Source organism: Fusarium subglutinans (genome assembly GCF_013396075.1).
Source record: "Fusarium subglutinans strain NRRL 66333 chromosome Unknown NRRL66333_c0000102, whole genome shotgun sequence".
Lineage (NCBI taxonomy): Eukaryota > Fungi > Ascomycota > Sordariomycetes > Hypocreales > Nectriaceae > Fusarium > Fusarium subglutinans.
In genome coordinates this window covers 121360-149003 of record NW_023502165.1, presented here as the reverse complement: position 1 = coordinate 149003, position 27644 = coordinate 121360, and the positions used below count along the sequence as shown (strand labels likewise).

Below are 27644 nucleotides of genomic sequence, written 5' to 3'. Positions count from 1 at the left end.
CCAATCAGGAGCCAGTAATCGCTTCGCTGTCGTCCAACCCTATGTTTCTCTCGCTTCGGTCGCCGTCCGTCTGTCGTTCAGCTTCGGCTTCAGCTATGGCCGCTATTTCTCGTCTGGTCGGGAGTCTCGGGGGCAAGGAAGACTGAGCAACAGCTTTGAAGATCGGAACCCAATCAGGCAGACGCTTCCCTGGCAGTTGGATCTCAGCGTCTCTGACAGCTATCATGAGAAGTACTCGGAGCGTAAGGTGTGCATCATTTTCCGCTACGTGAAGTTGCGAGTATGGTATCTCAAACTCCTCCAGCAGCTGCTTCAGACTGTATCTGTACCAAAGCTGCAGTGGAAACTGAGCTGCCTTGACAGTGTCGATAATGAAGACGGGTTCAAGCTTTATGTTCAGCAGTGAGAGCAGTGAGAACTCCTGCGTTCCCCCGTGGGGCCGTGAACCACAAGCACATAAGGCTTCCGAGTGAGCCGTTCAAGCACAGCTCGTACATCTGACGGCTTAATCGGCCTCGCCTTTCCAAATAGAAAGTGGTAGTTTTTCCAGTGGAATGCATTCTTGTGGCCAAACACTAGATGGAGAGATTTTATGACACCAGATGCCAAGTCGCCGCCTTGCGTACATTTGCCGTGTAGGTGTTGTAGAGATTGAGCTTTTAGGAAGGACAAGCCAATCTCAACTCGTTGTATTACACCATTTTCCACTCTGAAATGATCAACATCGATGCTGAGAAATCCTAGGTCCTTGATGTCGGAATTAAGCCTACGTGGTACAGACGTCTGAGGTACGGCGGGCCAGCTCGTGCCATCAAGCAATTTTGCATCGCGGCAGTGGCCAAATATCCAGCGAAGCATGATCGTTTCATCTCTGAGGATCCCTTTATTGGCTGGCTCGGCTGTGGTGGTAGTCATCGGGCAAGTCCATGGATAACTGTCACAAGGGTGATGGTCAACTCATTGTGAGGCATGAAGCTTGTGAGGTTGTGCACAGATGGCAAACCTTATGAGTAACCCTTACAGCAAACCCAAATTCGCAAGCGAAAGTTTCTTGTCACTGATTAATAATATTTTCACAATGTTGAGATTGCCTGATTCTTTGTCTATTTTCAACTATTATACACATAATCAATCCGCCTCTGATCTTCCTACAACGTCGTCAAAAAGTGCAACTGCCCCGTAAGAGAGTGATCAAAGTGCCTTTGCAGTATATTAAACCTTCTTCAGCCATTGACCCCCGGTCAGCGCCTGTCTCGACATGATCGCAAATACAGCACCCGCCAGAATCGTAACACCGCAAAAGATAATTAATCCAGAGAAACTTCCATTCTCTGCGCTGACGATGGCTCCAGCAACTGGACTACCAATAAGGACGCCAATGGCGGAAACACCATAGAGTGCGCCGCTGCGGGTTCCGATGCTGCGAACATCAGAGAAGCTAGCAACCATAGCTGGTACAATTGACAAAGTGCAGCCGGACGCGAAACCATACAGAGCTGCATATGCAATGACCGAAGCTGTAGAGTGCGCTGTTAGCCACACCGTAAGAGTGAAGATGCCTCCCAGTAAGGTCAATGGGATCATAACGTTGAAGACACCAATGCGATCGCCGAAGTATGCGGGAACAAGACGGCCAAAGGTGCTTGCGGTTTGTCAGTCGAATTCAAGGGACATATACCAAGGTAAGTGACTTACGAAGCCGCATTGACGATAGAGACCAGATATTGAGCCAAGCTATCTGATACACCAAGTTCCTTCGCCTGCACAATGATGAAGTTGAACGGCAAAAAGGAGCCAAGGTAAAGCATGAATCCGGCGACGGTCAACAAAAGGAATGGCATTTCCTTGAACGGCGTGATGAAGTCTTGGATGTTAAACTTTCTTCTCGGCGGCGGCAGTCTTGACTTGATGGTAATATTGGCGATAACAAGTAGCCCCAGGAAAAGGAATGCCACGGATCGCATCGCCCAGCCGAAGCCAACTCGTACAACAAGCTTATTCACCATGATCGGAAGGACAACACCGCCGAGACTGGATCCAGCAGTGATGATTCCAAAAGCGATGGCACGGTGACGCTTGAACCATGTTCCAGCAGCAGCGATAGCTAGATATCGTAAGTGCTATCCTTAGAGCTCTAGAGAAGGACACTTACGCGCGTAAAAGAGGAATGAACAGCCCAATGCACTGCAGATACTTTGAGATAGAATAATCTGATAATACTTCTTTGATAGGGACGTCATCATCAGACCGAAAACATGTAGAAATGAGCCGATGAGAATCGGAATACGAGGGCCGTAATTATCTGTCATGTAGCCGACAACTGGACCCTGTGAGATGTTAGTGAGATCTGACAATTAGCAGAGGCTAGGCGTACCCAGAAAAACAGCATGAATGACTCGATGGATGATATCCAGGCTACATCGCTAGAAGAGTACGATTTGAGTTGATTCTGCTCATAGTAATCTTGAAATATGCCGATACCTAATCCTTTGTTAGCTTCCCCTCTACTCTCAATGAGATGGCACTGTGGCAGTCACGTACAGTTAATCCACCCGAAACTGGCAAATACAGCGAAAAAGCCACCAGTCACAACAAGCCAAGCTTGGAACCCTCCATCAGGCGGAGGACCGAAATCTGGTGCTGACGTCCCTTCTTGCTGCGAGGGGGCTTTTTCGCTATACGGCTCGATTTGGGAAGGGCGATCGTCGTCAGAGGCGGGGGAAGAGAGGGATTGATGACGGCTTGGTTCTGATGCGGCCATTGCTGCGCTTTGGAGGCTGGATGCCAATTGTGAGGTGTTCTGTGATGAGAGGACAGCTGCTTGGTGTCAGAAATAGTCTACATGTCAAAGATTGGATATTATATAGCTGTTTTAATCCTTCAATGATCTACATCATGCTCGTTATCTTACAAATTCGACCCTTGGCCGATTCTCGCGAGATGGTTCCGAATATGGGATAGCTTCATCGCAGCGTGTTCGGCCTCAACGCTAAGCTTTGATCCCTGTTACTTATCTCGAAGGATGGTGCCGAATGCAGTTTAGGTTCTCGGCTTCTAACCCATGAGTACCCGCTAAAACGCGAGCTGACATCTGTTCGCTGCGTTTCCTTCCAGTCCCTCAAACATTCCCTTCAAACCACGTTATACGCAATTGCTATAAGAGATATCCTTGTCAAGGCTCTCGATGTATGGTACTACATATAGCCTAGCGCATCCCTTAACTGAAAACTTCGAGACCATGGTCTCTGTTTAGTTCTTCGTAAGCATGGTTGGTGTTTCCAGATCCAAGGCATGCGCTGATTGCAGACGACGTCGCGTCAAGGTCTGACTCACTTCCCTTTCGACAGCTATTCATTACTAAAAGTTTTCAGTGCGACCTGACGTCGCCTCGGTGTCAGCGTTGCACCAAGGCCGGTATTATCTGTCGTGGTGTCCGTAATCAACCAACACTATGGGTCCATCGGACTCCGACACAGCCCAACGTTTCCGCTCTCTCAGTCATACAGTCCCAGCAGCAGACCAACTGGTTGAGCTTGCTACAGCGGATGTGTTGCCAAATAAACTCGAAAGAAACATACGATGTGCCGACTTTTCGGTCACAAGCGCTTTCAATCGCTGTCACCATTTACTTTCCGCAAGGACGGTATACCACCAGCGAGGAGGATCACAGTTCAACGCCGTCGTCATGGCTAAAGGCTGTGTGTAATATGGAAGGCCCTAGTGAGGCTTTGGACCACTCACTTGTTGCGTTTGTTGCGATCCAGATCAGGCTGTCTGGTGAAGTGGGTGTGTCTTACGATGAGGCCATCGAGCTATACAACCATGCGCTGTCCAAGGTCATCCATGTTCTTGATTGTCCGTGCATCGGTAACAATGACGAGAGTCTTGCCGCTATTGTAATTCTTTCCACGTGTGAGGTAAGTCAAAGATACTTGGCATGTGGCAGAGTCTCACTGACCTTCACCAGCTGTTCCTCTTCCACGCAAGCACAAGCTGGAACGCCCACGCCCAAGGTGTATCTGAGATCCTCCGCCACCGAGCTGTACCTGACACGAACACTTCAAGCTGGAATGACTTGTGTCGACGTCTCTGTGTGATCTGTGTAGGAACACTTCTCTGAACAACCCCCGAGTATATGCTGACTATCGCAGGTCATTCAGGCCCTGTCGCAGAAGAAGCCTCTGAACCTTGAACCCAGTCTTTGGCGAAAGCACATTGGCCCGTGGGCTGCCCCAGAGTCCTTCGGTGCAATGCTTGACATGAGCATCAATATACCTTCAGTCATGGCGGAAGCTCACACTTTGGCTTTGAGCAACGAGAAAAATGGTGAGAAAGTACTAAAATACGTCGATCTGCTGACTGAAAAGTTCCGTCTTCTTGATGACTGGCGAGCCCTTGTACATCGGAATATCGCGGCACGCAACCAAACGCCGCTATTCTGGACTGTCCCCTCTAGGGCGAGTAATCCAGCAGACGATGGATATCCAGATAAGCTATTCCCGTTCGCTCTGATCTTCTCTTCTGTGGAGGCAGCTAGTCCGTGGATCCTCGGCTCCAGCATCATGTTGGATATCCTTGAAAACATTTTGCTTCTTCGTGGAAAACTTGGAAGCTCGGATGCCTCATTGTCTCTTGGCGAACCCCTCGATGGCTATAAAGAGAAAAGCTCACCGAATCAAGCAGACGCTGACCGTATTGCGCGTATGCTTTGCCAAAGTATTGAGTATTGCTATCGGAGTGAGAATGGTACATTTGGCCCGCAAATTACATGTAATGCTCAAACCACTCTACTGGGATACTTTGCGGGACGGGGTATGAAGAGGGAACTTGAGTGGTGTCGAGCGATCAAGTACATGAAGGGGCCGGGCACGAGTTTTGGGATTGACTTGATGCAGTTCAAGCCACCGCCTGAACTGTAGACGCTGGGTTGATATGGGACCCTATCGTCTTAATCTACGTTATAATCGAAATAAAAAATAAAAACATAATAGTTACATCCCTACTCCAAAGGGGAAATGGAGTAATATAAAGAGATTGAAGTAAACAAGGCAAAAGAGCAGCTGTCCAAGCACCACCGAAAACCCCACGACAATGAAAAAAAAGAATAATATTAGGCAGATATGCAAAAGAAACACCAATTGCCCCGTACTGGAATCGAACCAGTGATCTTATCATTTCGTGAAGGTACTAGTGATACGCTTTACCACTGAGCCAACGGGGCTGAACCTAATTGGTTAAACGAGCATTCCAGAGCGGCGCCTATGGATTCGAGAATGGAGAGAAGACTTTGTCAGTTACATCATTCGTCGAACATTTATTGACATCGTCCTGACGACTTCTATTTAAGTCAATCTAGAGTACCCTCTTACAAATGGCGTGTAGTGATGGCATCAGTTGCAATGACAGGTTTGGCTTACAAGACCTAAATAGAGTAATCTGTCATCCATTCTTCATGCACTCATGTTCACCTCATCTCCAGAGCCAGCCTTAACGCCAGGCTCAACATCCATAACATCCCTGTTGTGAGCAGAAGCAGTAACAAGTCCAGGCTGCTTCTCCTTCAATTCCTTGAACTTCTTCTCAGCGTCCCAAACCCAAGGTGTATCAGCCGCAAAAAGGAGATCCATCTCTTCGAGCGTGCGCTGGTTACTCTCGGGGTACAATGCCCAAACCATAGGAATTGCGATGATATTGCAGGCCCCAAAGATGTGAAGCGTGTTTTCACCGATGGCTGAAAACATGACGGGACATAGAAGAGTCAACCATCCGTTGCCGATAGACCAGCCAAAAACGCCGAAAGCGTTTCCCTTGGCTCGAACTTGCAGTGGGAAGATCTCAGCAGGGTAGAGCCAAGGAACTGTTAGCCAGGTAGCTCCAAAGACGGAAGTAAAGATGAACACGAAGGAAGCCGCTGCTGCACCGTACGAGCTAGCCTTATCAAGATCGCCAGCATTTCGCGCCTCTTGACCAAGTTTGGAGAATCCAGCGGCGAGAAACATGGCTATTCCTTGACCTACAGCACCCCAGTAAAGAGTCCATCTTCTGCCGATGCGATCGAGTGTATAGACGCAGATGAGCGTGGCAAACATGTAGAAGATGTTGTTGAGACCACTGATCCATTGGGATTTACGTGTGTCAAACCCAGCTATCCTGAAAATTGTAGGGGCGTACACTGTCACGCCGGCGATGCCGACCCACTCCTGCATGATTTGGAGCTGGACCTGTTAGTCACGCCATGTGATAGTAGCCTGTGGACTTACCCAGATGACTAGTTGAACACGGCGACCAGTATGGAGTTCACCTGATCCAATACCGAAAAACATGTGCAAATAAGAGTTCTTGGAAGACTCCTTGTTCTCAAGCTGAACGATGTTCTTGATGTCGGTGTACTCAGCGTGAGCGCGAGAAAGATCCGCTTCACTTGACCCACGCAGGCGACGAAGAATGTACTGAGCTTCATCGTCTCGGCCAACTTTGACAAGCCAGCGAGGCGACTCGGGGAAGAACCAGACGCATCCTAGCAGGACAAGGAGAGGCAGGATCTGGAAGGCGATGGGGAACCGCCACCCGAACTCAGAGTTATTATTGTCAATGTACGAGAGGCCAAACTCCAACCAGTAAGCCACCACCACACCAAAGATATTGAGGGTAAACTCGATTGCAATGAATTGGCCTCTGGAGGTATGTTCAGCTGTCTCGGTAGCCCATACCGGTACGATGGCGTTGAGAATGCCGGTTCCTAGGCCCTACTGTCAATAACACTGTATAATATTGGACGTCCACCTTGGTAGAGGCGCATTACCTATGCCGTTGACTGCGCGCGAGCAGATCATCCAGTCGTGGTTTTGAGCGGAGCATTGCAGCGCTGCACCGACAATAGCCCAGGCCGCACCAATAGCGATAGTCTTGATACGGCCAACTTTATCTCCTACCCAGCCTCCAAAGAGACAGCCAAATAGAGTTCCGAGATAGTACACTGAGACGATGCCGCCTTGGAGAAGACTATCGGTAATGACTGGTTCACCGGTCCTTTCGTCGACGTAGCCAAAGCCCATCAGGTCGATATAATGTTTAGAGTTGTTGACACCACCCATCATTCCCTGGTCATATCTGAAGTCGTTAGGGAAAAGACTGAACCATTGAAGTTGGGGAAGATGATGAGGTCATACCCAAAGAAGAAGATCGACAGAGCAGCGACACAATTAATGGCGATGAGAAGCTGACGCTTCTCAAAACGATTCGCGACGTTGAAACCTGGAAGGCGCTCCATGGTTGCTATTTGGCATTGAGCTTGGATGTTGAGAATTTGACGATGATGTCGTGGGCAAGTGTTGCATTTATACTCGCTGCAACTGACCTGGTTGTGTGGAGGATGAGACGTGAGATCCACATCGGATAACCGTATTTTCTCATTATCAGAGCGTTTCAATTAGCGTGGTTACTTTGGGCGAGGGGCGGAAACATGGCCGTTGGTCAAGTTGTTTCCGTGAGGCTCGATCAAAACTTGGTCATGATCTCAGCACAATACAAGATACGAGGCAGATCACTCTTCCTGCTTCCGCATGAAGCTAAACAAATTCAATTTTCTCCTGTTTTCTCCATATATGAAGTCGATCATATTGTTTTCCTTTGCAATGACAGAACTCCAATGAACTTCCTACCATCGCATCTCAAAGAGCAGAGTCATGGACAACTGTTGCCCCAGGTTGAGAATTGGAGGTGGTGGAGACATTTTAGACTCCCCCATGTTTTGTTTATGCGCCCCAATCAACATGCCTCATTCTGAGATTTTACTGGGTCTAAGCGGAGATTTCCTGGAGTTGAGTGGTAATTCCCACGTTTTATTCTCGTGACAGGGATCTTTCAGCGACAGGCAGCAGTTTAAACAAACATCGGGATGCGGCTCCGATGCTTTTCATGCTACGTTAGAACCTCAAAGTCTTGACATCGAGTCATTTTCGCATCTGTCGTGTGATCTGCTGTTGCAATAGAGATACCTACATCATACATGCACCTGCGGAGTGTCCGCTTTTCCTCTGGCGGCTTCTCAAAGTTGGGGTCTCCAGGTTAAGTGAGGGATGATCAGTGGAGTCTTTTCACTGAAGGTCTCTAAGAGAAAATTGTTTGCCGATGTGCCGGGCAATGCCGCTATGACATCGTTCCTTGATTCAGCTGGGAATATGTAAAAGTATGGAGCTTGTGTTGGAGCAACCAAGAATTCAGCTTAATTGGCCGATCAGGTTTTTGCTCATGGCTGGGATTGTCTCGGGGATAATTCCGCGACATGTTAACAGCGCGCTTTGCCTAGCCTCGACAGCGGAAAACGAGAGGTGCGGAGTTTCCAGATGAGGGGATCATGGACAATGTTCAACAGCACGTGCACAGTGAAGATCATGGTTTAATTTTTTGGTTATCCTGGTCGCTAGACCTCACTCCTCCTAACGGCCGAAACATTAGCCCTCAGCCGGACCCGGATCAAGGTTTCAGGAATAAATCCGCTAAGTGAGGCCAAGGTACTTCGGTATCAAAAGCCGACAGTCAACAATCCATCCGAAAAATGCGGGATCTCTCACCGGTAAAAGAATGAAGCGCCACGAGCATCTATTTCCCACCAACATTAGCCTTTCCTCTCGAAGAGCTAGCGATCGGGGTTTGCACCGGTAGTTGATGATGGACAGGGGTCTCAGCGGCTTCCCCAATATCGTTAGTGAGCTCTTAGTCCCTGTTTTGGGGTGCAACAGGGCGATCATCACGAGTCATGGGTCAGCATCCAAGCTACAGTATTGCCTACCCGGTGGAGGAGTGTTAAATCAGCCAGATTACAGCATACGGTAAACAAAACAACCAAATGTCCTTGGTTAATAGTAGTAACAATATTTTATCACATTTTCAAGAACTTTACTGTTCTCTTCTACGACAATGTTTCACCCTGAAGACACTATTTTGCTCCCGGCACCTCATTTCCTTGAAGAGCACTAAAACTTTGTGCGAAACATATCCCACCCAAAACGACAACCCCTCAACAAACGGGTAATCATCTAGTTGACAGATGCAGTTTTAGAGTTGACGGTCTTGGATCCAGTATCGGAAGAGGTTTCACCGGTTTCCTCGGACAAAAACTGGGTAGGGGCTTCAGCTTGAGGACTGTCAATTGTTAGCTGGTGTTTCATGTCAGGGATCATATCTACGTACTCCCGATGCTTCAGCCATAAATGAAGCGCGTGCGTTGCAATGAGCAGGCCAATGGCACATCCCAGCGCAAATGGGTAACCCTTCGGGAAACGAGGCCCTTCGACAGTTGGGAAGACGAGCAAAGGGGTCCAAGCTGTCGTCGACTGAGAGATGGCATTGATCAACACCAATGTGAACGATCTTTCAGCTGGCGATGCTCGAAGTTGAGTATTTACCCAGCCGTGAAGAACACTTGAGAGCGCGACTGACGCGTAAATGGTTGAATATGCAAACCAAAGAGCTGATTCGGGGACGTTCCAGATGGTGAGAATAATAAGACCAAGAGCATTCCAGACAGTAGAAACAGTGATAGCCCACGCCGGCCCCAGCACAAGATCTGAAGCAAAGCAAACGAAGAGGGTGTAAAAGATTCCTAAGGCTGGTGCGATGGTACCCAACTCGTTAACCTTGGCCTTCGAATAGCGATTCAGGCTTTTAATCCATAAGAGAAAAGAGCCAGAGCTACTGTGAGTTCCAGCGTTCCAGAACAAGACATCGACGAGAATGATACCCCAGAATTGGGGTGACAGAACGACCTTCTTCAGGTGTCCTAGCTTCATCTTTCCATGACTGCTGTGGCCCGCTCGTTTGAGTCGCTGCTCACCAACATCAATGTCGTGCTGGTTCAAAACGCGACGATTCGGCTGATCAGGCGTTCCTGGGATGACAAAGTATCCTGCGATACCGACCGGGATGGTGATCAGCGCACAGATGATATACATCCAGCGCCAACCCTCCAATCCATTCACACCATCGAGTCGAGCTGAAGCACCAGCCTGAATGAGACCGGCGGTAAGTGTTCCGAGAGACAAACCGACGTAGAAGATGCCGCCACGGCGAGCAATCTCGTTTCCTCTGTACCATGAACCAAAGAGGTAATGCATAGTTGGGAAGAAAGCTGCTTCAAACCATCCGACGAGGAATCTGTAAGCTGCCAGCTCGGCGAAGCTATTGACTCGGTATTGAAGAAGTGTGAAGATTCCCCAGCAGACATCCAAGCCAGGGATTAACCAGTGAATGGGGACGTAGGTGAGGAGGAAGAAGAAGGGGATCTGGCCAAGGACGGCACCAATGATGTAGAACGTTTGTAGTTGAACGAGCTCATTGCCTTTGAAGCCGAGGTCCTCTTTAAGGCCCGCAACGTACGCATTGTCTTTGAGGTGTTAGCAAACAGAAACTGGAACCAGGAGGGGATGCTCGAAGACTTACTCAGGTTGGACTGATCAATGTACTTCACCCAATAAGCTATCACAGCATACGGGACGATAAGAAGATCAAGCTTAATAATAAACTTGCGTTCTTCCGGGGTATCTGTGTCAGAGTACCACTGGATATGATACCACTTCTTTTGTTTGGCGACAGACATTGTGCTAGATGTGCAGATGAAGGATCATGCAGGATAGTTGAAGCGATGGGCCAGGGGCTTTAAAGCATATGCGAACGCAAGCAAGGATCCGAAAATTGGGATCTCGAGAGGCTAGATGCGTTCTTTATCGGGCTGGGTGACACTAGACGTGGGTGCCATGTGCACATTGAGAGATAGTGCTTGCTTGGCGTATTGCATGATTTGACAACACTTTGATGCGACGACCGACTTCGGGAAACATCAGATCTAGATACCGAGACCAGGTAAGGGATTCCTTTGGATATTTTGTGAAAAATCAGATGTGAAGAAACCCACTCTGTTCTTGTATCTGTTCTCTGATTGTTAGTCAACTTGCATCTGTAGACATTTGCAGATCTGCAGTTTCAAGTTCTTGGATTTCATGCAGTATAATCTCGAAACCAATCAAATAATTCTGTCGGACCAATAGCGATATCGAGAATTACTTGAATTGAGCAAAAATGCCTGTTGGGTTCGTTATCGTTGTGAGAATATGCTCTCAGACGCGGGGCGAATTGCGTGCTCTCGATGTCGCCATTTCATCCCTGTGCAACGTTTCGCGGCGGGTTGAGACAATTGGCGCCATCGAAAACTACTGATATCACAAGTTAGTATAATTCAATGAATATGGGACTCGGGTGATATGGGTTGTTGGAGGTTAGCAGTTGCGTGGAAATGAACGCGTCGGTGGAGATGCTGTCCTGTGAGAAGAATGATATCGGCGCGACTGACATTTTTGAGGGACTAACCAGCTATACTCTACAGGCTCCGTACGCATGGACGAGAGATATCGAAGAGCCTATACTTCGGCGTCTGTGTCCTGGCAACGATACAAAATGGAAGAGAACGAAGATGTGAGTGAGCCTGGCAACAAAACAAGCGGCAGAAAAGTTAACGAGATTGAAGAGGACCAGCCTTCGCAGCGCCATCATGAAGAGCTCTATGAAGCTTAGTCACTAAGAGCCTTGGAGGTAATATCAAGCGGAGTCCAAAGTCTATGGCCCGTCTGCTGGCAGCAAGTTTTAACCCACAAGGCTGGTCACTGGGTGACAGTTGCACGGATTCGAGACGTACGAGCGCTGCTACCAAAAGGACACGCCCTGGGGAAAGGTTATATACCACAGTCACATTGTACCCTTTAGCGAAGAGTGGTCGAGTGGTATCTACCTATGAAACTATAGAACCTAAAATCCGCTCCTAAAAAACCTTCCTCCCTCGGCCACTCTTCGTTTTTTGCTCGCGGGTTCGAATCCTGCTCCCAAAATGAATTATGTTTTGGCACCGGGACTATCGCATGGCCCAACAACTCCAGATGATTCCCTTATGTCCAATCATGTATCTGATCGCCACGAGTGGAAGTCGATTGACGATGATCTATCGCTCGACCATATTGAAAGTCGAGATCGTCGAGTTCTTAGAGACACGAATCTGCATACAACATCAGCGTCTTGGAGCAGATCAAGAAGCCTCATCCACTTACCACGTTGCCGCAATAGGGACAGGAGTGGCCAGGAATGACCCAAACTTCCTTCTCAGTCGTAGTGCACTTAGGGCACAGGACACCAGCCATTTGTTTGGGGTCAGGGGAAGAGTCATAAGATATCCCGGGGTCCCTACCAGGCATATTGGGGTTACAAAGGCGAGCTGATGATGAATCTGTTGGTGTAGAGTGGTGATGGGTAGTGTTGGGGGAATTGTGTGAATAGAGGAGGGTGGTACGTTTGAGATGACGAAGATGAACAGGGTGGGATGGCAACGGGCGTTTGTGTTCATCCAAACTGGTCATGTTGGAAATACCAGTGGTAAATCCTGCATTATTGTTCACTGAATTGGTGCCTATTTGCTTAATGAATCAGATGGCTCCGTCCCTTGTTTAGGGACCACACTGTTTGGGATAGTGGCAGCACTCCTACTGGGACGAATCATGGTGTGATGCAACACCAGATAGCCAACAGCGTAAATTAAACAGAGGTGTTAAAGGTTCGCTCGGATTATGACCGTCGTCATATGAGATGTGAGTATCTCATGACGCCCTGCTGTCAGATTTCGTATCAGAGAGGCTAACGACTCTTTCCACTATCCTGATTTAGGTACTCTTTTGCCAGTAGTCTAACTCTCTGTGCAATATCCAATTGCTTTACAACTCAAAAGATTGCTCCTAGGTCATGTCGCCACTCTGGCAGGCTCATCCATGTTTAGGTCCTCTAACCTTCAGGATGAGTACTGGCAATCACGGACACTTCGTCATTGAATCACAATAAGTCACCGCCAACTCCATTTTGTTCTATCTCATTCGTATACAGGGTATCTCTCAACATTTCTTCAAAACATCAATGATCCATTCAAGTCCCTCCTTACTCTCCTTCAACCCATACTTGTACGCCAACGGAAAGCAATGCATCTGATCCCCCCAAGACAACCACTCTCCATCAACGCCCTCCTTTCTACATCTCTCTCTAAACTCAACAGCCTCTGGCCCAAGAACATCATGTGAAGCTGTTATACCATGGATCTTGACGTGGTTCCTGACGCAGACACCCAGGTCGGCATGGATGGGTGAAACTCGGGGATCATTGGCGGACCAGTCGAGTGTTTCATTCCTGTTTGTGCCTCTGGCGTTTGTACCGTTTTGTTGACTTACGTCTGTGTGACCGGGAGCCCATGCACCGGCGGTTTCGTTGATAGAGGACTCGCTCAGGATTGGATCAAACTTGTCCACCTCTTTGATGTCGGGATGATTATGACGTAGATCAGTAGTGGCAGTGATTGCGAGGATTGCAGATGGAGGTCGAACGGCTTGTACATCCTGATCTCTCATTGTCCAAGTCACCAGACATAGGGCGATGTTGCCTCCTGAGCTATCTCCTGCAACGATCACCCTCTCTCCAAGGTCAGATGATTGCTTCAACAAGACATTGTAGGTCTTGCAGATGGCTGGGAACGCGTCTTGAACGGGATCTTTGGGTGCTAGGGGATACGAGACGAGTGTAAGTCTAGTATCCTGCAGGCGGTTTATCATCTCTGCGCAGAAAGTCCAATGTTGGCCTGCAAACGTCAGTAGCGCTTCTGGCAAGAAGATGGTTTACTTACCACTGGGAGGGGCTTGCCATCCGCCTCCCGCAAAATACAATATCCTCCTGGCATAGGACCTCTTTTCTCCATCAGAAGTCTTCGGAGTCATATCATAGGTCCAAATTCCCTCAACCTTGTTCTCTTGAACATCACATCTCTTCCTCGCTCCCCTGGAAGGCTTGCATCGCGTAGGATCAGCAGATGAAACCTTTCCAATCTCTACCAGTTTTGGTTTGATAGGCTGGATAACATTATGGAGAATCTTGGTTGGCCAAGACCGTCCAGAGCGCTCATCAACGTGAAACACTTGATCATCTGAGCTGAACTCATCGTCTGAATCACGGTAACCATCAACGGTCGGGGGGTTTACAGTTTGGGTCACCATCGGGAATAATGATATCTTGTAAGGTTGAACCCTGAAGATCTTGGATGATGGAGGGGTAACGTAATACAATAGTAGCAAAATCCCAAGGAGACAGACCCTGAGTAGAAGAGATCGACATACGTCATTCGTCTGACATCATTGACTCCGCTTGCGTGCAACCCCAAAACAGGCGTGACAAGAAGACTAGCTGCATTTAGACGCCCATTTTACCTGATCTTTTGGTAGCTCAAGATAAGGAATTGACCAAGAATGACGACTAGTTGTTTAATTCGATTTGAGTTATTAATGATTGACGCTTTGGCATTCACTAATGTATTAAGGGTCAGGCCAAGCAAAACGCTTGTTCGGTTTTAGCAGTAAAATTGGACCAGGCCAAGATCTCCACAACACCAAGCAAGCTTTGCGCCATCGCGATCTCTCACCCGGCGCTTACTGAGATCTCTAACGTTCGTGGACTGTGCACAAATACAAAGGTTTTTTTTTTTGAGAGAATAACAGTAATTGAATCACTAAAAGAACTGAAGAAAATACCCCTTGCTTGCTGTTTTGCTCAATCTGATGCCCATACGCTTCGCTGCGAAGCTACAAAAACGGCACGCAGCACAAAGACCCGCTCGTCGCTGAAAAGATGTACACATGGAACTACCAATCAGGTGATCACAATAATGTTAGTTTCTCTCCTGTGACAGGCCTGACAGCGAAGATCGTCTTCTATTCGTCTCGGTTCTCATTCTTGCCTCAGCCTGCTTCACAGCTTCCTCCCAGTCTGTAAAGTACAGATACATTGCCTCAAGACCAGACACTCTGTATCCAGTTAGCGATGGTTCACTGCAACACGTTGTAAAACTTACACAGCGAGTCCCGCTGTCAATCCAACCCAAAGCCCGGCTAATCCCCATCCCAGTCCGAAACTGGTGCCGAGGGCGATTGGTAACGCGACAACGTAGTAGGCGAAGAGATTGGCGTAAGATCCAATGGACTGGCGTCCGATGCCGCGAAGAAGGCCATGAGAGACGGCTGCCAATGCGTCAAAGATTTGCATGACGGCACAGACGAGTATGACGCTGGATGCGATGTCGATGACTTGCTCGTCTTCTGTGAACACGGCGGGGATTTGCTTTCGGAGGGTCGTGAAGATTGTCAAGTTGATGCTCCCGACGATGAGTGCAGCGAAGATGGCCTATCAAGTCAGTTAGTTTGCACAGTGGCCGGAATGTGACTGGACTGACCACTTTGGCTGTTACTCGCGCGGCCTTGCTCAAATCAGCCCCAATAAGGTTTGCCACTCGAGTCGAGGTAGCGATAGCCAACGGGAAGGGAATGTTGAAAGACATGGACGTGACAGTCACCAAGACTCCTTGAGCTGCTAGTTGCGCTGTACCAAACCGTCCCGCGGAGATGGTGAGAATCTCTAGTACGGAGAACTGGGCTTCGATCATGATCATTCCGGGCAACGCCAACTTGATCATCGGTCCTTGGGAAATCAGTAAGGATGTCTCGCGAACTCGAACTTGACTCACCCCAGTTTGTGAACGCCTTGCGGCTGAAGCCCTTCCAGCATTCATAGCCTTCGAAAAGCCGCACGTACAGAATGAGAAGGATCGGGAGCAGGTTGTGAGTAACAGCCATCGCGATGGCGGCACCAGGAAAGCCCCATCCAAACTTGAACACAAATAGCCAATTTTGTAAGAAGCTCAACGGCGCTCCGACAAAAAGCGTATAAGTTGTGGCATGAAACAACCCCTGACTCTGAACAAACCTCTTTGCGCTCTCAAAAGCGCTGACACCTGGCATGCCCGCGATGAGGATACGCATGTACAACGCGGCCAATTGCGTTGTGCGGCCTGGGCCAACGGCCGCGGCGAGGATAGGTTCAGAAAACCACCAGACGACAGCGATAGGAATCATGATTAACCAAAGAAGCCATGTCATTCTCTGCGCCTGGAGACCAACGAGATGTTTGTGGCCGGAGCCATAGGCCTGTGCGCATAGGGTATCGAGACAAGTTGCCAAGCCTTGAACGGGGACGTAGTAAGTGATCGAGGCAGTCATCGTGGCCACTGAAGACGTTAGCGTGTGTATCAGATTGAGAAGGATGCTGAATACTTACAGTTGACAGCGGCGAGCTCCTCCATTCCAAGACGACCGACTGTCAGGACTGAAGCGACAGTGACGGAGTAACTGTGATCAGTCAGTGTCATAACTCACCTGCGTCATCGTGGTACTTACTGCAAGAGAAAAGTGACAATCAGAGGCAGCGCATATTGAATCAACGTCTTGGTCTCACGCTGCCACGTCGTACCAATCTTATGCGATGCCAGTGCCTCTTCCCATCGCTTATGTACTTCATCCGGCCCCGGCGTCGGCGGGATCCCATCAAACCTCACGATTCTCTCCCTCAACAACGGCGTTGTCTCTCCCGAATCTTCCGACGCGAACAGCGGCTTGTCGTGATCGTGCACACGCGTACTAAACAGGTGCCGATACAGACTGCCAAGCTTCGTGGTATTCCATCCTGTCGGGGGATGTCTCGGTGGAATGATATCGTTGTCGCGAAGGAGTGAGACTTCGGCGCGGAGGGATTGTTCAAAGTCGTGGGGGTTTGGGGGCGGGATGTCGATGCTTGAAGGAGGAACTGTAGAGAAGCCTTGTCCGAAAGCGATGCCTGTTGGATGAAAGGCAAGTTGGACATCTGTTTCATTTACGTATCGTGGGTCTTCGACGGCTTCTTCATCGCGGTGCTCATCACCAGAGGAGCACTCGTCAATATCACGGTTGAGAATCTCCTCCACATTTGGAGCTGGGTCGATGAATAATGGGGGCGGGAATGCCAAGTCATCTGGGATAAAATCAGCAAAGATAGAATGTCGTCTTCCTCGACGTTCGCCGTCGGGATTAAACGGTGAGCTCGTAGGTAGCGACATGTTGCTGAGCCTGCGAGAGTCGACGCGCGATGGTCGAACTCCAAAAGCAGACACGGTGATGTTTTTACATCATCTCAACGAACACAATGACGTGACCTCAGAGTAAGATAACAAAGTCGGTGAAAGATATCTGATGTCAATTGATAACGACTCACACCCTCTACAGGGCGCCACAAACCGACCAGTGGCATACCATCCGCTGCAAACGATGCCACCCTCAGCCTAGACCCCGCAGCACAATGACATGCATTCTCACTATGGATGTGCCACTAACCAAGGTTCAGGCGTTGCCCGCTCGGACGGTTTGCCCCGAAGATAAGATGTTGGTGTGTTGCACCCAGAAACGGTTGGGGCTCGTCATTTGTGGGATGGATGAATCTAGATTCTTCACTGATCGGCGCTTCTTTGGTGTTTTTGACGATTGGTGCAGCCACTCGTTTTCACGTGCGGCGATCATTGGTCTATGAGCGCATTGTGCATGGCGGCTTATTCGACGACACTCAACTTGGGGAATTGATTGGAAAATGTACGAAGGGTGGTTGGACCCGGGTTTACGGTTGGATCAAGATTTATGAAGAAATCTAGAATACAGAAATTCCATTAATTTACATTCACATGGTTCAGCAATTGTGTTGGAAGCATTCGTGACAACCAGGACTCGTATTTGCTCAGTTGAATAACTAAAGAAGCCCACAATGTGCGAGCAGTATGAATAGACTGACTCTGTTCCTCACATCATACATGTGGTTGACAAACAGCGTCTTCATACCTCAACAATCCTGCCTCCTACATCCTAGACCTTGCCCATATTTATCCACTATAACACAAAGCCCACCACTCGAGCATTGAGGTAGCACCGCGTACACTCCTACAAACGGAAGACGGGGATGCCAGTTGCCATGAGATATTTCAGTGGCGAAACGGCACCATCTGCCGCAAATCGATTGTACAGATTGCCGTCACTGTCGGTCTCGTCGGTCGTGAGAACCACAGGCTTCTCATCGGGATCACCAACGAGAAAGACGGGAAGGAGTGTGTTCCCCCAGAGACCGTAAAAGTCGGCTCGATTCACTTTGCACGCTGGTTAGCTATCTCGGCATCTTGTATGGTGCACTTTACTCACTGCGGCCCGCGTCATCAACTACGAGACCTCGGGCAAAATGACTTCTCCAACTGGGAACCGGCGAGATCTCAGCATCTGTTGGATGGACGCAGAGGAAGTCGGCCTCTCGCATGACCATGGCCATAACTTTCTCAATGATCGGAATGGTATTCGGCGTGGCTGTGTATTGAGCCCAGCTGATGGCTCCACGCGCGACCTGGCTCTGTTAGTACGATCTCAACCTTGCTTCATTAAGAGTAATGGGACTTTACCTGGCGGAGTGGTAAGACATCTGCTTGGTTGTCGAGGTAATTTTGCACAGCGCGTAGGCCTGGCTTGCAATTGGCGTCGAGGGCTGGTACAGCACTCGACCGTAAGATAGCCAAGGTCCAGTAGGCCAAAGAGAGGTGCAACTTCCAGTGGGTTCCTGGATAGAACTCACCCATGTTCTGCGCCCAGTCAACAGCCTGGGGGTTGTTCAAAAGTTGTTTGATCGCCAACAGTTCATCGCCCTGAGCGTACATGCGTATCACCAGATGATGGCGGCGTCTACCAGGGTGGCCCGCGGGTAGGATAGTATTGTACCGCGCCGCTACAGCATGGCTTCTGGTGTCTAGGCGACTGGCAAAGAGGTCAATCGCCGCATGCGATGGACCAGAACACAAGATTTGCCCGAGTTTGGCCGCCATGCAGAGAGCAGCAGCAGCTCCCATCCTGGTCTTTCCGGATCTCGGTTCCTAAGGAGATTCATTAGTATCAACCTGCAGTGGACGTTACTAGAAGTGAAGAACTCACGCCGATGACGATACCAATGTTGAGCGCACGATGCCTCATATACTCCCGGAAGCGATTCCGGTCAATGTCCTTCGCTTCTTCAAGAATGCACTGTATGAGGTAGTAATCATTGTGCCAGGTATAACACAGCCCAGGCAGCCAGCCCATCCTCCGGTCTTGCATCGTTCTGAACGCTTCATAGAAGCCCGTACCACGAAGTATGGCACGGTGTGTTCTCATCTTGAAAAGAACATCAGTCATCGTTTCCATTTGGTCTCCACCAAGCAGATGCGGCGCAAGGATGTCACCTGCGGCGTCCAGGGCTACGCCCCAAGCCCTGGGGTTCGTTGGCGGAGCATTGGGCCTGAACGCTCGCATGCCTTTGACCTTTCTCATGACCTCTTCTATCCCCGAATCAAATACTAAGGACACAAAGTTCTAGTTCTGTGCTCCTCGTGCAAGAGCTTCGTTGGCGGTCTCGCGGTCGTTATAGTTGTAGATGCGAACCTTGGAATCGGCAGCGGCGCGAACTCGTAGGACCACCTCGTTGTCTCCAATCAGATGTGAGTCAAGTTCAGGAAAGGAATCACTCCGCTCCAGGATCTTGCCTACCCTATTAAGCGAGGTCGTCAATTTGTGTTTCACATACTTTCATCATTTAACTTACCATAGCGCTGGCTCAGAGTCTTCGGGACCAATAATATCATGGATCTCTACTTTGAGTAGAGGGTTACTCATGATCAAACGTCGCCACGCGAGCTCGTGACGTTCTCTCCATTCCTTAGGTACCGACACCACAAGGTAAAGGCCGCTGCCTTCAGGAACCCTTCCAGGAGGTGCGATGAAGTATGCTTGAAAGCATTCTTCGGCAATCTATCGTTGTGTGAGCCCCTGTTCATATCCACCATACGCAGTAATACATACAATCTCAGCCTCCCGGTGCACCCAAAGCGTGTCCTGGACCACGCTCTGGTTTATGGCGGTCACCTTGGCCTCGTCGCTATCGAAACTACCATGGTTATCAGCACAAGCGGTGCTCGATGTGAAACGGATATACTCACGCGTAGCAAGGCGCAAATGGGCCACCTTGGTTCTCGTCGATGAGGTCCTCCATCTCCTCAGCGTTAGTTGGCTGCTTGGGGTAGCCATACGTGAATCTGGGAGGAAGGCCCTCGTCTCTCATGACCTCTCTGCACGAGCCGATATCCATATCCACAACGAAGTAGAAATTGTGTTGGTGAAGCACATCCAGAAGCGAGACATCGTTGATTTCTTTATCATGTTGAACCCACTGCTCAAGCTTGGGGTCGGTGGAGTTATAATACTCCTGCTGATAACCTTGAATCACAATCCAGGGAGATTGAAGGCGTACGACCAGGTAGGTAAACCCTTGCCAATTTTGGACCGTAGGAAATTTGGCCTGGACGGCTTCAGGAACTGGGAGATAGTCACAGGAGACACCGCCGCGGGGGAACTTGACCGTGATGCGATAGTCTGCCAAGACAAGCTTGTCGAGGGAGGGGTCGTCTAGAGTCAAGTGTCAGATGTGCTGTATCAGTGGTTCCTCAGGTGTCTCCCTTACATGCAAAACATACGCCCTTCCCCTCACCTTCGCTGAGGAGTTGTCTGCGATCACGACGCACAGTCAGGTGAAATCCGAAATATGGATCTGCACTTGGTGGAACGACCGTTCCGACCTCAGTCTTGATTTTGGTACGAAGGCCAAGGCTGGGAGTGGCAGCGATCATGGTGCCAGCGTCACCGAAACTAAAGAGATGTTAGCATCGAACTCCTGTATGAGAGTAGAGGGAGGCGACGAACAGCAGGGCGCAGGGCTTCATGTTTGAGTCTTCCGACATCTTGACAAGTATGTCGGTTTGTGCTGTTGAAGGAAGAACTGCTGATGGTGAGCAGGAAGAAAAAAGCCCACAGCTTGAAGGAGGAACAAAAAGACTTGGGACCTATCACCTGGCAGTGGTCTGTGTAGGTAAACAATAACAGTGGAATAAGCTGTGGTTGGCACTGCCCCACAGGTAGAGAGTGACAGCAGTTATGGGTCTGAAATACAAAACTATGGGTCACTTCTTTGTAGTCGACTGAATCATGGTCCATTCAATTTGAGGATACTGTTCCAATGACAATACACAGACTTTCGACGGACACTGCCATTAATACATCGTCTTTGATAGCAGAATGAACATGACGTATAATGCGAGTTTGTCAATACACACAGCAATATTCAGGTGTAGGTGTCAGGCATATTGGATAAGTCCGCCGGCTCAGTGAGTGAGTGCAATTTCTCTCCTTGAGAGCACGCGTTGCTAGGCACTACAATCCAAGATACAAGCTCTATCGTCAAGAATTAACTATAATGTGCCTGATTCTTTCAGTGGCTGGTGTTGCGTGTCATGTTGCAGCTTGGGCAGAATTCTGCCAGTATCTTGCTGCAGCAACACGGAGTTCTCTCCATGCCCATAATTCACACGCAACGCGCGGGTTGGCGGTCTTCCATGACTTGACTTGACAATCGAGGTGGCCGGTCGCAGAGATCTCAACGGGGAAGTTTGAGACCGAGCAACGGACTCGTGTCTCTCGGTGTATCAGGGTGGATGAAGGGTCAAGAAGGGGGGTAACGAAATTGTTGCTAGCCTTCTCTTGTTCAACGTACACTTCGTGCAATTGGCTGAAGAAGAATGCCGTGAGTATCCTTCTGCGTTTATTTATCTTGATGCTATCTGGGGAAAGGGTCGAATCTCAGTGCTTGTCGTCGTTTCGATCTGTCAACATGGTGCGAAGGTGGTGAACAAGCAGGGGGGCTTCACCGATTGGAGTTTGGGAGATCGTCAGCATCTGGGTGTGAACATCGCATTCGGCTCTCTTTATGCGTATTCCAAGTTAACTTTCTGTCCTTACACTCGACTGCAGCCCCGTGCGCAACCTTGGGCTGTGTCGTAGAGTGTACCTCGTTGTGGGCTTATGGCCAGTTGCTTTAGCTTGCCTAGAGTCTCATGGCTGTGCTGGTAGCCAGTTCTTTGACGCTCTGCTAGAGCAATGCCCCCTATAACTCCTATGACAGGTATGCATCTCCTTTCTCGGAGCGTGCTGAATCAAGATGCCTGGAAACCAAGGCTGACCGGCCAACTCCTGAGCCCTCATCCAAAAGGGGCATGGTGCTGTCTGCAACTTCCTGCCCATTGCCCTCCCTCTGCCACTGGCAGCCTTCCAGCTTGTTTTTCTTCCAGGGAAAGCCCTAACCGCTCGGTACACTGCCTTCTTCCCCGCACCAAACTCCTTCTCATCTCTTGATCATCGATCGGAACCTCCCCCTCTTCATTTCTTATCGTCTGTTCACTCCACCAAGCCAGCAGTTCGCTGTGCACTCATCATCATTATCCCCCCTCTCCATCACGCGTCATCACTCGCTCGAGTGCATGCGGGCTCTCGACCGCTTATCTCAAGGGCAAGCGCCGGATCTCGCTCTCCTTGAGGAGTTGAGTAATCTTCGGTATGTCGACTGATCCAGGGAATGGAGAAGCCTCAAGCTGACTGCCTTCCAAACAGAAGCCAGTTGTCAACCCATTACTCTCCAAGATCCCCTCTCCTCTTCCATCTCTTCCCGATATCCTCTGCCCTTCAAGGGTGTTATCTTGCGACCCATTATCAGATGTCCCAATACTGAACCATGCCAAATGTGGACTCACATCATGATAACTTCTGAACATCTCTGCTGTGCTCCACGCTCGTCAATGCCCATGCATCTTCAAATATCCCCGCAAATGGATACCTTTTGGAGTGCCAATTCCTGATTTTGTCCCTGGATGGAAAAAGCACAACGAGTTGTGGATGAAAACGGACAAGCGCCGTTGGAAACAGTCCCGATACTTCGTCCGTGTTGCGGTGGGTGAAGACCTGGATGATGCAACTGAACGACGAAGGGTCTCAGCGGCATCCACCGCACTCGGTATTCATTCTTGTTTGCTATCAAGAGCGACTTGGATAATATGGGTTCCCCTTTGGGACTCTGTACAGAGCCTGCTCAGACCAGCCACTACCAGTCAGTATTAACAATTCTTCCACATTAATAAGACCTGCTAACGTACATGAATAGACACAGCCAGCGGCCAGTCATCCACAGAGCCCATCTGATATCACCCCGGGCCCGGAGTTTGAAACCCCTCCTGTTGCTTCCAACAACAGGAGGGAGATGCTGGGTTCGCAACCCCGAACGGCTTCGGGCGGTTTGACCCGCGCCGAAAGCGTGAGCGTCCGAGTGAGGTGCGCGATGTAAGCATCAGCTGTCAGGTCTATCAACTCAAAACAACATTTCTCAACCAACACCGACCTACCTACGATACCAACGACTTTGTGAGTTTCACATGGTCGGGGTCACGAAAGGTCTGAGGAGGCACGAGTGAAAGAGGGCTATGACTTTAAACGGATGAGGGTAAGACAAGGAGAATGCCATTCGGCACATAGGAACGCCTGAACTACTGCAGCAGAGAGGGGGAGGGGGGTTGACTTTGGACGAGCAGAAAGGCTATGTCGAGGGCGGAGTCCGGACTGCGTAAACACAGGCATCCCCAGTACGCTGTCATGCCGGAGCGTGCAGTTTCGTGGAGGGCAGCCTGGGAGCCATTCATGTCTACTCCCAGGCTGTCTATAGTGAAATTGACGAGATGAAGGACCAGGCAACTGAGTACATGAAGGGTGTGTTGACTATAAACTCTCAGCCACAGGCCTCAACTGCAAATAACACTTCTAGCTCACAATAATGAGTCAATGAATGAGTCTGTTCCTGCACATGAATGCCTACGTGATGTCAAAGAAATAAGTAAGCGTGACGTTTGTTTACAAGGTATAACGGATTTTGGGCGGGCGCACCAAGAAGGAGAAAGGGGAAGTATCACTGTGACCTCTGTAGATGAATTCCTGTGTGCGATTGACTGCCGAGTGTCGCTAGAAAGGAACCTGTGGAGCAATACAAATCATCCTCATCTCCTCCACCCACCAAGACTCGCCTTCCACACAAGCTTTGTCTCCAGCGGAGTTTCGGCTGAGTCGTTGGAAAAAGTAATTACAGCAAACATGTTTCTTCGTTACTCATATCTGTACAACAATCCGTCCCTTGAACGTCGCATCCTCATAAATCTCAACAATGCCCGGAATCTGCTCGAACGGTAACACAGTCAAATGCGACCTCACGCCCGCCTCCTCCACGACCTTCATCATCCTCTCCGTCGCCGCTCTCCCCGCCACGTAACTCCCCTTTATCGTCAACTCCCGAAACACAATAGGCGCCGCGTCAAACTGCCACGAACTCTGAGGAAGGCCTAGTATCCCCAAAGTCCCCTTGATCCTGAGAATGTTGAGCGCCCACCGATTCGCTTCCAACGACGGTGTGCATACACCAGCGGCAGCGACACCTTCACCGTTTGTGAACTCATAGATCGCTTTTGATGCAGCTGTGGTGTCGGAAGAGTCGACAACAAGGTCAGGCTTTAGCGCTGGGTTCTCCACGTCGGATGCTAACTGTCGACCAGCTTCTCTGCTATCCACCGCGATGACCTTGAACCCGAGCGCCTTTGCGAACTGCACACCAAGATGTCCAAGTCCACCGATACCCACGATCGCTACCGTCTCTCCTTTTGCCAAGCCCGTCGTCGCGCCCTCAAGACTTCCCCATACTGTTGCTCCCGCACAAGTGAGCGGCGCAGCTTGCTCAAACGAGATCGAATCCGGCAGCTTCACGGTCGTCTCCGGATCCGCAGACGCGTACTCCGCAAACCCTCCATCGTGCAAGAAGCCAGCTGTTTCCCGGTTATCGCAGAACCTGGGATCAAGGTCCTCGCCTCTTCTTTGTGTCAAGCGACATCCTACACATGAGCCGCAGGCATGCTTGAAGTTGAGGACGCCAACACGATCGTTCACTTTGAGGTCTCCCTCATACTTGTTTCCAAGTTTCGCCACAACGCCGGCTATCTCATGAGATGGGATCAGGCCAATTGGCGCTGGGTTCTCGAACTCTCCCTGTAGAGCCTGCAGGTCTGAGTGGCAGAATCCAGCGGCATGAACCCGCACGAGAATGGCTGTGTCTCCGATGGAGGGTAATGGACGCTCTCCCAAGGCATACGGTTTGTTATACTGGGAATTGTTAGACCTTGTTCATTCCGACTAACTCTTCGTGGTCATGCTCACCTCTGCGATGTAGGCCGCTCTCATCTGAGATGGTAAAGCTTCGTTGGACGCCATTGCAATCACTTCTCCCTGTTTTACAAAAGCTCTCGGTTTCACTCAAAAAACGGCGTGAAGACCGTCTACCTGCACAGCCGATTGCTGCGTTATCTCCCGGACTGCGCTCTAAGGGAGGAAAGAAAACTCGGGAACTAGATCCTAAGAGACAAAAAGACTTAGGTAACTTAATCTAAGTTTAGGATACCTTTTACAGAGTTTATTTTGCCACCCCATATCAAGGTAAGATGTTCTCTTGCTCCCCGAGGGCCTCTGTCCCATCAATACCCGCCATGTCATGGTGTTGGAGTACCCCAACAGGGATCTTGGGGTAATTCTCCAGCCATTGTCAAGGTACCCCAACAGCTTGAGTGGACCACGAAACGGATTGAGATTAACAATCATGTCTTTAGAAATGGAATGATGGCATTGCTTTATCTACGTTGATAAACGGATAAGTTTGTCCCTAGACTGTGATTGTCTTGGCTAGTACGTTTCGACACCTCCCTCACGCCCTTCCCCCTCGATCGACACCGCAACCATGTCTGTTTTCTTCAAAGAGATTCTACCGTACGTTATCCTCTAAGCTGAACTCACAATTCAAAACAAGATACTGACATTCTGTTCCAGTGGAAACCCTGTTCAGGCAGGCGACGTCGAGACCCTTCTTGACCCCCTCAACCTCACCATTCGTCCCGAAGAGTCATCAGAATACCAACTCCTCCTCGCAGCCGTTCACGACTGCGCAGAACGCGTCTCCAATCTTCCCGACTATCAGCCCGTCCCGGATATCGAGAGATTTCCCCGTCAAAACATCCACCTTCCCGAAGAACACGAGCAAAGCTACGGTCATGCCTGGGCGCACCGTTTCATCATCGAAGGCGACAAGTGCTCGCGCTCAGCTCTGGCAGGGAAGTCTGTTTGTCTGAAAGACTGTATCGCTGTAGCTGGTGTGCCGCAGTTCTTTGGAAGCGATGCATTTCCTGCTTGGACGCCGTCGACTGATGCGACTGTTGTCACGAGAGTTCTCGAGGCGGGCGCTGTGATTACGGGAACAGCGACGTGTGAAAACTTCTGCAACTCAACATCCTCTTTCACAAGTGCGCAGGGCACAATCGACAACCCACACAAAGCAGGGTATTCTGCCGGCGGCAGTACCTCTGGTGGCGCGGCTCTTGTCACGGGCGGTCTCGCCGACATTGCTATCGGTACAGATCAAGGAGGCAGCATCCGTGTACCAGCCTCGCTATGCGGTTGTGTTGGTTTCAAGCCAACGCATGGACTTGTCCCATATACGGGTATCACTAGTGGCGATCAGATTGATGACCATGCCGGACCACTCGCGAGGACAGTTGATGAAGTTGCTGCTTGCTTGGATGTCATTGCGGGCTACGATGGGGTTGACGACCGATCACTTGGCGCACCTTCACCTGGAACATTCAACTACTTGGACGCATTGGCCAGTGCATCAGTGAAGGGTCTTCGAATTGGCGTTCTGAAAGAAGGTTACGACAATGATCTTGTACAGCCGGGAGTCAAGAAGACTTTCTTCAACACCATCAATAGGCTCAAATCTCTCGGCGCTACTGTCGAAGAAGTCTCGATTCCTCTTCATAAAGAAGGTCCTTCAATATGGACCATTCAGCAACGCATATCTGGCTCGGCTGGCATTCTGGGCCAAGCCAACGGTCGTCGAGGTCTCTACCTGACCGAGTTCGAGCAAGCCCGTCTTCCTTGGACATCTTCTGAATTCGAGAAGCTCTTCCCATCCACCAAGAATACCGTCATCAACGGCATCTATCTCTCACGCAATTTCCCCGGCCTCTACGCAAAGACGGTCAACATCGGCCGCCAAATACGCGATGCATACGAAGCAAAGTTCAAAGAATACGACGTCATCATCATGCCAACAACGCCCTTCGTCGCACCGCGTCACGGCTCACGAGAGTCTGTGCTCAAGTCATTCGAGCCGAGCATCGGGATGACGAACAACACTGCCATCTTCAACGTGACAGGTAACCCCGCTCTGTCGCTTCCCGTTGGTTGGTCAAAGGCTGTTGATGATGAGAGTGTTTTGTTGCCGGTTGGGTTACAGATCGTTGGTGGCCTTTGGCAAGAGAAGAAGGTTCTGATCGTTGCGAAAACGTTGGAGAGTAGTTTTGACTGGGAGCAGGAGGGGAAGTCTACGGTTGAAGAGACGGAGGATGTCCTGAATGAGGTCCGACGCGTCAGAGAATCTTCACATCTGTAGAGCCCGTGTTTGGCGCCTGTAAAAGGAACATTATTTTATTGCTATACAGATTACCTGGTCGTTGAACGCTTCAGCTGAATACAATTACGGGATCTTACATGCATCTTCAAAATGTCTTCTCATCTTGTTCTCAAGCTGCTAATATCCCTTTGTAATTTTCTCTACCCATCTCGATCAAGTTGGCCCTGTTCCAGCATGATATGTAACTAACGCGATACTACGTCTTGCCAGCCCTATTCTGTTAGTTGATTATCTCCCCGCGATGACACGCCAAAGATAACGCTATCAGACGC

The 27644-nt window shown here is 49.7% G+C and overlaps 11 protein-coding genes across 11 annotated transcripts; 2 read left to right on the top strand and 9 right to left on the bottom strand.

The window, feature by feature from the left end:
- Positions 1-4: 4 nt before the first annotated feature.
- FSUBG_7877 (QDE-2-interacting protein) lies at positions 5-915 on the bottom strand (the record flags this gene model as incomplete). Its single annotated transcript, XM_036686226.1, has 2 exons — positions 5-388; positions 496-915. The coding sequence occupies 2 exons, from the start codon at positions 913-915 to the stop codon at positions 5-7; spliced, it is 804 nt and encodes a 267-aa protein (XP_036536667.1).
- A 297-nt stretch (positions 916-1212) lies between these two features.
- Positions 1213-2761, bottom strand: FSUBG_7876 (monocarboxylate transporter 2; the record flags this gene model as incomplete). Its single annotated transcript, XM_036686225.1, has 5 exons — positions 1213-1642; positions 1696-2104; positions 2153-2327; positions 2375-2481; positions 2542-2761. 5 exons carry the CDS (start codon positions 2759-2761, stop codon positions 1213-1215), a joined length of 1341 nt encoding a protein of 446 aa, XP_036536666.1.
- Positions 2762-3265: 504 nt separating this feature from the next.
- On the top strand, positions 3266-4919 carry FSUBG_7875 (uncharacterized protein; the record flags this gene model as incomplete). The annotated part of the gene is made up of 4 exons (XM_036686224.1): positions 3266-3322; positions 3372-3917; positions 3968-4102; positions 4152-4919. 4 exons carry the CDS (start codon positions 3266-3268, stop codon positions 4917-4919), a joined length of 1506 nt encoding a protein of 501 aa, XP_036536665.1.
- Positions 4920-5450: 531 nt separating this feature from the next.
- FSUBG_7874 (sugar transport STP1) lies at positions 5451-7270 on the bottom strand (the record flags this gene model as incomplete). Its single annotated transcript, XM_036686223.1, has 4 exons — positions 5451-6215; positions 6261-6739; positions 6803-7110; positions 7170-7270. The coding sequence occupies 4 exons, from the start codon at positions 7268-7270 to the stop codon at positions 5451-5453; spliced, it is 1653 nt and encodes a 550-aa protein (XP_036536664.1).
- Positions 7271-9038: 1768 nt separating this feature from the next.
- FSUBG_7873 (transporter SEO1) lies at positions 9039-10597 on the bottom strand (the record flags this gene model as incomplete). Its single annotated transcript, XM_036686222.1, has 3 exons — positions 9039-9144; positions 9193-10384; positions 10441-10597. The coding sequence occupies 3 exons, from the start codon at positions 10595-10597 to the stop codon at positions 9039-9041; spliced, it is 1455 nt and encodes a 484-aa protein (XP_036536663.1).
- A 1392-nt stretch (positions 10598-11989) lies between these two features.
- FSUBG_7872 (esterase) lies at positions 11990-14072 on the bottom strand (the record flags this gene model as incomplete). Its single annotated transcript, XM_036686221.1, has 4 exons — positions 11990-12043; positions 12096-12424; positions 13121-13660; positions 13706-14072. The coding sequence occupies 4 exons, from the start codon at positions 14070-14072 to the stop codon at positions 11990-11992; spliced, it is 1290 nt and encodes a 429-aa protein (XP_036536662.1).
- Positions 14073-14740: 668 nt separating this feature from the next.
- On the bottom strand, positions 14741-16996 carry FSUBG_7871 (ethionine resistance; the record flags this gene model as incomplete). The annotated part of the gene is made up of 6 exons (XM_036686220.1): positions 14741-14876; positions 14924-15252; positions 15302-15546; positions 15593-16132; positions 16183-16253; positions 16302-16996. The coding sequence occupies 6 exons, from the start codon at positions 16994-16996 to the stop codon at positions 14741-14743; spliced, it is 2016 nt and encodes a 671-aa protein (XP_036536661.1).
- Positions 16997-17864: 868 nt separating this feature from the next.
- FSUBG_7870 (uncharacterized protein) lies at positions 17865-19268 on the bottom strand (the record flags this gene model as incomplete). Its single annotated transcript, XM_036686219.1, has 4 exons — positions 17865-18067; positions 18120-18315; positions 18371-18835; positions 18894-19268. The coding sequence occupies 4 exons, from the start codon at positions 19266-19268 to the stop codon at positions 17865-17867; spliced, it is 1239 nt and encodes a 412-aa protein (XP_036536660.1).
- Positions 19269-19310: 42 nt separating this feature from the next.
- On the bottom strand, positions 19311-20731 carry FSUBG_7869 (uncharacterized protein; the record flags this gene model as incomplete). Its single annotated transcript, XM_036686217.1, has 6 exons — positions 19311-19485; positions 19540-19745; positions 19797-19881; positions 19934-20399; positions 20455-20639; positions 20694-20731. 6 exons carry the CDS (start codon positions 20729-20731, stop codon positions 19311-19313), a joined length of 1155 nt encoding a protein of 384 aa, XP_036536659.1.
- Positions 20732-23972: 3241 nt separating this feature from the next.
- On the bottom strand, positions 23973-25121 carry FSUBG_7868 (alcohol dehydrogenase; the record flags this gene model as incomplete). Its single annotated transcript, XM_036686216.1, has 2 exons — positions 23973-25013; positions 25068-25121. The coding sequence occupies 2 exons, from the start codon at positions 25119-25121 to the stop codon at positions 23973-23975; spliced, it is 1095 nt and encodes a 364-aa protein (XP_036536658.1).
- A 520-nt stretch (positions 25122-25641) lies between these two features.
- FSUBG_7867 (amidase) lies at positions 25642-27351 on the top strand (the record flags this gene model as incomplete). The annotated part of the gene is made up of 2 exons (XM_036686215.1): positions 25642-25670; positions 25731-27351. The coding sequence occupies 2 exons, from the start codon at positions 25642-25644 to the stop codon at positions 27349-27351; spliced, it is 1650 nt and encodes a 549-aa protein (XP_036536657.1).
- Between the last annotated feature and the right edge of the window lie 293 nt (positions 27352-27644).